Source organism: Tubulanus polymorphus, chromosome 1 (assembly GCF_964204645.1).
Source record: "Tubulanus polymorphus chromosome 1, tnTubPoly1.2, whole genome shotgun sequence".
In the NCBI taxonomy this organism is placed as follows: Eukaryota; Metazoa; Nemertea; class Palaeonemertea; order Tubulaniformes; family Tubulanidae; genus Tubulanus; species Tubulanus polymorphus.
Genome location: NC_134025.1, coordinates 12,864,552 through 12,872,614, shown reverse-complemented (window position 1 = coordinate 12,872,614; position 8,063 = coordinate 12,864,552). Strand labels below are relative to the sequence as shown.

General features: G+C 38.7%; 1 protein-coding gene and 1 long non-coding RNA gene across 3 annotated transcripts; one reads left to right on the top strand and one right to left on the bottom strand.

Moving 5' to 3' along the window:
- Positions 1-2,498: 2,498 nt before the first annotated feature.
- On the bottom strand, positions 2,499-4,420 carry LOC141901660 (uncharacterized). 2 transcript variants are annotated; one of them, XR_012618850.1, is made up of 5 exons: positions 4,281-4,420; positions 3,589-3,731; positions 3,010-3,359; positions 2,724-2,809; positions 2,499-2,638 (listed from the first exon to the last, which is right to left on the bottom strand). It is a non-coding gene; the product is annotated as an uncharacterized LOC141901660 (long non-coding RNA). The 2 variants fall into 2 exon arrangements; XR_012618849.1 differs by lacking the exon at positions 2,499-2,638 and having other exon boundaries at positions 2,716-2,809.
- Positions 2,811-4,337, top strand: LOC141901642 (uncharacterized). The gene is made up of 6 exons (XM_074789021.1): positions 2,811-2,950; positions 3,031-3,230; positions 3,335-3,397; positions 3,486-3,544; positions 3,640-3,706; positions 3,791-4,337. Exons 1-6 carry the CDS (start codon positions 2,815-2,817, stop codon positions 4,019-4,021), a joined length of 756 nt encoding a protein of 251 aa, XP_074645122.1. The 5' UTR covers positions 2,811-2,814; the 3' UTR covers positions 4,022-4,337.
- Positions 4,421-8,063: the final 3,643 nt, after the last annotated feature.

Sequence of the window (8,063 nt, the reverse complement as noted above, 5' to 3'; positions counted from 1 at the left end):
GGGAATACCTATTTGGACTAGCTTAAATTTGAAAAAGGGGGAGTAGGTTGGTATTTCCTGGGAATTCCACGGGAATCCGCGCCATTTTGATGACGTAGTACGCATTTCTTTCTGGCACACGAAATCAGCGCGGCAAATCGCTAAAGTCGGTCACGTAAGTACACTATTGATTCGACCCGCTTTTACGGCATTTCGTGGCAGCCGATACGTAAACACTGCCGCGAAGTTCTAGGAAGCCGATAGTTTGTTTATAAACATTCATTTACTATCGGAATACGCTCATTGTTACATAAACGTCGATTTTCAAAAACTCAAACGCCTACACATAATTTCGGAAATCCCATACCCAGCTTTCACGGCTCCTCCACGTAATTTCGGAAGTTCCGAAATAATGTATAATTGTTATTGCGTATGTTTACACAGCTGTTTTTCCTAGAAATGAACGATTCTATTTCTAATTCAAAACAACAAACAACTTTTTTAGATTAAAATTGAATTTATTTAAGCTTAGGCCTATAATTAGTTGGACCTTGTGGCTAATGACTGTAGCAGCCTAATAAAATTAAAACAAATTGAAAAACTACCACAAATTGAAGGTCTTAACCCTAAGCTGTTTTATCGGCCCGAGGACAGTGCCCTTTCTCTGTAAGCATTAATTTAAAATTTGGTTTTATTTCCAGGATGCCAAAGGTTTATTGCAAATGGTCAGAAGACCAAATGACCAACGCGATTGAATCAGTGAAATCTGGCTCTTCGATATTGAGAGCAGCCAGTGAGTTTTCTGTACCAAAATCAACTCTGCATGATAGAGTTAGTGGAAAAATCTGTCATGCAACAGCAAAATTAGGCAGGCCGACCCATCTCAGCATGGTGGATGAGACAAAACTTGCAGACTTTGCAAAGAACCGAGCTGATTTGGGGTATGGGTTTTCGAAAAGTAATTTTCTGAGGTATGCTGGTGATTTGGCACTCAAACGCGGCAAACCATTCCAGGAGGTATGTCTATTGACTTGTGATCTGTTAATTCTCAGCTTGGTATGTAGGCCTATAAGTTAAAAAAACCTATATATATATACCGGTATTTATATCTGTAGGTTGTTCCTAGTGACCAGTTTTGGGCTGGCTTTAAAGCCAGACACCCAAGCGTATCGTTGCGAAAGCCAGAGGGCACTGCTGCTGTTAGGCACCAGTGCATGAACGTGAAAAAAGTAGGCAGCTATTTCAAGGCCATCCAGAGTGCATTGGCTGGTATTCAGCCAATGTACATCTGGAACCTTGACGAAACCGGGGTTCAGTTGACCCACGTACCAGGGAAAATCGTAGCAAGGTAGGGCAAATTGATGATTTTTGATGTAACGAACTGGCCAATTACACTGATCTTATTACAACTACATTCTTATTGTTAATATATCATCTAGAAACAGAGTTTAATTTTACAATTCTCTGCTGATACCTTAATGAATAGGCCTACTTGGTTTTTTCAGAAAAGGAAGCAAGTACGTTCAGTCACGGATTAGCGGAAACCGGGAGACGATTACTGTTATGGCGTGTGGTAATGCCTCAGGGCAAATGCTGGCACCACACGTCATATTCAAAGGAAAAACTGTCGCTTCGCTGCAATCGGTGGATTCGATAAATGCTCCGGCTGGAACAACTCTGTCAGTTTCAGAAACAGGGTGGACTAAACAGGTATTTATTAAAACAACAAAAATATTAAACAATTATTTGAAATCCACCATATTCTAACCATTAAATGTATTTTATCTTTGAATTTTCTAGGGTATTGCCACACTTTGGTTTCGAGAAAGCTTCCTTCCGGCAATCGGACAAACACGTCCACAAATATTAATTTCAGATGGCCATAATAGTCACAACTTCCTAGAACTAGTCGAATTAGCCAGACAGAACGAAATCACTCTAGTTGAGTTGCCAGAGCATACATCACACTGGCTGCAACCCCTAGATAGGTAACACCACAATCCTTTTCTTAACTCTTTGTAGTATATTCTAGCAATAATATTAATGGTTTATTTTTACATAAACAGAACGTGTTTCAAGACTTTAAAGTCTAGCTGGAACCGCTTATGTCAAGAATTCTCCAATGATTACCCGGGGAGAGTGATAAACAAAAGCTGCTTCTTCGAAATATTTCGCAAGGCTTGGCAGAGCATTTCACCAGATATGCTTATCAATGGTTTCAGGTCTTGCGGAATATTTCCTTTCAACCCGTATGCCATACCAAACGAGGCGTACTTACCGTCTACAACAACTGTTCGCGATATAGTGAGTTATACATTCATATATGTATTGTATCGGCTAAAATGTCCTCATATATAAGTGACTAGCATTTATTTATATTCAGATATCAGATCCTGCTTCATTATTGCCAATACAATCATTTGAATTGAATCAAAATCCACCAAGCGAGGTAACATATTACAATTATGCAATTTTGCAATAGAATTTGAAAAATTTACGTTTTTCTTGATGAATTTTGTTCCATAGTTACACTAATAACAGTTGACGATAGCGTTATGATTGCTTTAACAAACTTTTAGAATTACTTCTGTGTTTCAGCATTTTTCTGTCCTTGGAGAGCTGCTACATGCAAGATATCCTTTTAAAAACCTGAATAAACCTGAATAAATTTGCAAGAAACTGAAATGAATTCAATTCAAAATATTTTATTTTAACTTTTGAAAATTAGTGAAAGATACTTATACTGTTTGATATTTTTTTCAGGCTCTACCGGTGAACAATTCTCGTTCTTATAGTACTGCGCTACAGACGTTGGAGTCGGTTATCTCACCTGAAATGAAAATACAATTTGAACGTCAATACAATGAGGGATATGATGTCGCGGGAGATTCCCTGTATGAGGCATGGAAATCCCTGAAATCAAACGAAATTAACATTCATTCCAACATTTTCAACAATTCATCATCGCCAGGTGAGACTCAAATGAAATGGGTCTGTTTGATTCAACTAATTGTTAGAACGTGAAATTACCTTTCTAATCTCATTTTCAAGCTGACTCGGACAAGGATGTTTTAAAATATCCGATTGTGGAAAGTCGTCGCTCGAAAAATCGCACAGAAGATTCGAAACGATATTTCATCCTCACAGCAGATGATGCCTATGCGAAAGCTCTCGAGAAAAATCGGAAAAAAGAAGAGAAAGAAAACAAGAAATTAGAACGACAAGAGAGAAATAAGAAATGTGCAACAAGTGTAAGTTTCAGGGACAACCTCCGGTCGAGTTGTGAGTTCATTCATTTCCCGGTACATGGTGATGATTCTTGACCTGCTAGGTACTTAGTCTATAAATATTTCAGGCGTCCTCAAGACCAGTGGAGTCTCCTGTCGAGGAAAAAAAAAACGAAAATCGTGTAGTTGAGGTAGGCCTATGAAAATTAAACATTTAATGAAATAAGGTTTTTTGGAATTTAAAATTGAGAAGGGCTACAATGTGTATCTGAATTTCAGGATCCTGTGAGTGTGCCTGAAACAAGTGGCGTGAACTTGATTCACGAGATCAATATAAGGTAAATTACTACATGCTTAGCTTAAAAACATGTAATAGGCCTACCTGGTTAATAGTGATGAATAATCTATCATTACTGGGTAATTATCATTGTAGTGAAGGTTCATATGTAGCCCTATACCAAGAGGGCCAGAAAGGCAGAAAGCACCTTTACTTCGGAGTGGTATGTTTCATCGGCTAAATTTTAACTGAAAAAAAGGAGAAATAGAATTCATGTACGGATAGTTATATATTCAACTATTTGCAGATTCTGGAAATATCGAATGACGGAGAAACAATGTCGGTGCAATTTTTGGAACAATATTGCAATAAAAATCTGTTCGTTTGGCCGGACGTGGAGCTCATAGAAGATCATCCGGTTGAAAATATTGTAAACAGCTTGGAACCACCAGAAGTAGTGAACACAAGGATTCAGATGGTTTTCCGGGCTGCCGAATTTGTGAAAAGTTGCGATTTATTTGCTTGCATATGTACATAAATGTTTTACTGTAGGCCTACTGTTGATAATATATGCACGTATTTGTTGTTAAGAAAAAATTATTTAAATCATTAAAGTTATTTCTGTTATTGGCTACGATTATGTATTATCTCTTTATTCTACAGTCGTAAGATGTTTTATAATATTTATTAGCCTACCGGCACCAGTAGGCCTATTTAGTTGTGCAATAAAAATGTGCTGTTGTTAGTGTTTTGCCTTTAATAGACCTACATACATTCTCAGTTTTCCATTTTATTACCTTCTTATCTAACGGTCCTCCTTTCAGGTGTGATGAATTTTAGGATCAATTTCCCAAGCCAAACATTCTTCGTGTTTGCATGATTAAGCAGTCATCTCCCGTCACTTACAGTCTAGGCCACCGTTTGATTTCCAACGTGACAACCATGTAGTTTGTATGACAGTTAAGATACAGTTTTGGTATCTAAAGCTTAGGTGTGAAAGATAACGGTACATCATCTATCTAATCCATCAAAATCCACGTGGAAACACCGTAATCTGGCAATCTTCCAAATCATTTCCGGGTTTGACTTCTGGGCACATCTATTCGTCGCATTGGGGACGGTGGGTAGCGTAAAGCCGAGGGAATATCGAAAATGAAAACCGGCTCGTGATTTTTCTGAAACGCGCATGGAAATTCGAATTTTTTATGTTATAAGCCATCTAATAGGCAATATATATTAAATATTAAACAAAATGCGATCTATGTTTTGTCTTAATTACCTAGACGAAAAACTCCCTCCAACGGCCATTTGTGCGGTTTGTGATGCTACCATCCCTAACAAATTGGTATAACCCATATCCCCCATAAACAACATGGTATCGCCCGTTTTCAATAGCATACAAGCTGCGTTTAAATCGGCGTACAGAGCATTTCCGAACTTACGTGTTAGGTTTCCGAATTTACGTGACCGCGGCTTCCGAAATTACGTCGGCATAAAAAACTTAAAAAATCAGTGCGTTTATCTATTCAAACCCACAAAAAAAATGATTTTGACAATAATTTGGGCAAAAAACAAAAATACATATAGGAGCTTAATTGCCGATTACTGCTAATAATTGACGGAATCCACCGATCAAAATCGCATTTCTATAAATGTATTCCGAACTTACGTGGAGTTACCCTACCTTGAAGCGTCTTCAAAACTTCCCAAAATAACTGGATTCCGTCTACGGACGGACGGACGAATGGACGAACAGACGACGGTCGAAAAGTGAACGCAATAGCCCGCTGGGACTAAAGTCCCAAGTGGGCTAAAAATGATTTTGATTTAATGAAACAAAGATTTTTAAAAAGTTCAAAACGGTTGACCCATAACTACTGATGAGACCAACATGATTATAAAATGTAATACTGAGCTCGGAAAGTAACTAAATTGATGAGACCAATATGATTAAATGTAATACTGAACTCAGAAAGTAACTGGTTATGAGATCTTGACTATTGACTAATGACCATTATTATATAGATGCATTGATTCAATTAATGTGGTAAAGAGGGGCCAACGTTCATTCGCTTCAGATCTGTTATTTGTCGGTCCTTGAAAATACATCGGCTGATTCTGTGCAACTAATGACGGGGGCGTATTAACAATAGCATGTCCATTTCAGCTTTGAATATTATATTTTTAATACTATTCTTTACAACACTTTCGAGTTCTTTGATCAAACTTTTCTTAACTCTTCCTGTTATGTACTAGTTAGGGTTTTAGTATCTTCTAGTGTTCACTGTGGCACTTATCCTGTGTGGGTGGATGGTCTTTAGTTGGGTTTTGTTTTTTGACACGTATACAGTTTTTAGTCGCCGTTTTTTCGCTGTAACGTATTAGATTGCCGGGAGCTGGAAATATTTCGGTAAGCAAGCTATATCAGTTTACTTTAGTTAGCAGTATCTGTAGTGTAGGTTTATAGGGGTTATTTCTGAGTTTAATTACTTTATCTTTTAATCAATCTTCAACTCATCACTTGTTAGTCGCTGTAAAATGTGTGTATGATGATACTGATATGACGATCCAGCAATTGTGAAAATAAACAATATTAAGTCAAGAAGAAGACGTCGCTGTTATCAATTTTCTTCTTTCGCCGCAACACTTCCCCACACATTCAGAAAAAGAATCAATCTCATTTTTTTTTGTCAGGGGCATTAGTGTTTATCTCCTTGTCGATAAAATGTGCTTATCCATCGAGAATGATGAATCCTTTTCATCTCTCTTCTTTTTAATGATTCTAGCCGGCACCCTTGGTGCGCTAAGTGGCCGCTTGGTTGATCTTGGTGCATTTTTATTGGTATCTGAAGTACATTTAGCCGATGCGTTTCATCTTGCTACCACATCGGGAGGTGGTGACGGAGATGCCAAGTCTTCTGAACTGATATCTCCATAATCGTCATCATCAGCCTCATTGCACCCAGCCTCATTATCTTCTTGTAGCTACAAAATAACAAAAAATTATAACATTTCATATTTTTCAAATGCCAAGTTCCAAAGAAGAATGGCAAGACATTGCCCAAGAATTTGAAGACAAATGGAACTACCCATTTTGTATTGGTGCTCTAGATGGGAAACATATAAAAGTGTAGCGTTTGTACAATTGTTGTTATTATTAAAATGTATTGTGTTGTATTGTATTGAATTGAATATTTAGAGGGGGCGGGCTAGACATGTTATATGTAAATCTATTTACTGTTGTTTAATTTAAGATGTTTACTGTATAAAGATATTATGTTGTATAGATGGGGGGTGGGATCACTTACTTAAATTTGTATTTTCAACCGGCTAAATATCGGTTGATTTCGACCATGCTGGTAGTGTCCGTGGCACGCGAGTGGCGGCGCTATCAGCTGGTGTTCGTTTGTTCGAGTGTCAACCATGGCGAACAACAGCAGGCTGAGTACATCACCGCCGAGAAAGCAGCAGAAAATAGGGAAAACAACTCAACGTATTCAGATATCCGAAAAGCAATTAAAACAGATTATCGAACAGAAACCCGCGACATCGGCAACATCGTCACGTGTCGATGGAAGAGCTGACGACGAGTTATCGACTAAACTTGATACGATTATTGCGCAACTCACTAAACTTGACGTGTTACAAAAGGATATGTGCGAGGTTAAGCAATCACTCGAATATTGCCATGAAGACGTCAGGCAGTTGAAACAGGAGAATGTCATGCTTAAAAACAAAGTAAGGGACTTAGAACAGTTAGTTGCGGATCAAGAAGCGATTGTGCGATCGGATCACGAGCTCTTGCTAGACCAGCAGTGGCGAAGTATGAGGGATAATCTCATATTTTACGGAATCGAGGAGAGCGATAACGAGGATACGGAGAAATTGATCAAGGACTTTTGCGTCAATGACTTGAAATTGGCGAAGGAGAAGGTCGATTCGATGGAATTCGCGAGATCGCATCGAATGGGCAGCAAAAAGAAACAGCTAAAAAACCTCGTGCTATCGTTGCGAAATTTGAGCATTACAAAGATCGCGAATTTGTGCGCTCCGCCGCGAAAAAACCTTGCCGGATCATCGTTGGGGCTTAGCGAGCAAGTCCCGGAGGAATGGGCAGCCCGCAGGCGCGAGAAACTTCCAGAGTTGCGGGCTGCGAAAGCCAGTGGTAAGCGTGCGTTTTTCGTCCGCGACAAACTAGTTATTCGTGATCCGTATGATCGTTCAGCTATGGACAGCGCCTAGGAGGTCGCGGAGGGCTTCTGCTTAGAGTTCGTAGATCGTGCGGTGCTCCAGTCGAGAAAGCGGTGTTTTGTTGTAGAGTTTGTTAATAGGATTCACATATATCAAGATGTAAATAGCGGAAGTGAAAGTTTAGATTCATGTGTTCCTGTAAATAGCCAAAGATTTAATATTACGTCAGATAGCGAAGCTTGCAATTCATGTGATGAGCAAAATGTAATTATTGATGATCCTGTTGGTATGAATTTATCTACTCTTAATGTGTGTGGTTTGACAAGCAAACTTGACATCCCGGAATTTTCAGATTTTATCTGCAGTAACGATATTGTATGTTTGACCGA

What these genes read in the sequence shown, in the direction of transcription:
- LOC141901642 (XM_074789021.1), top strand. Translation starts at nt 2,815, where the DNA reads ATGAAAATACAATTTGAACGTCAATACAATGAGGGATATGATGTCGCG. An exon ending in ATTCACGAGATCAATATAAG is followed by an intron (nt 3,545 to 3,639) that starts GTAAATTACTAC and finishes TTATCATTGTAG; the next exon opens with TGAAGGTTCATATGTAGCCC. An exon ending in AGCACCTTTACTTCGGAGTG is followed by an intron (nt 3,707 to 3,790) that starts GTATGTTTCATC and finishes AACTATTTGCAG; the next exon opens with ATTCTGGAAATATCGAATGA.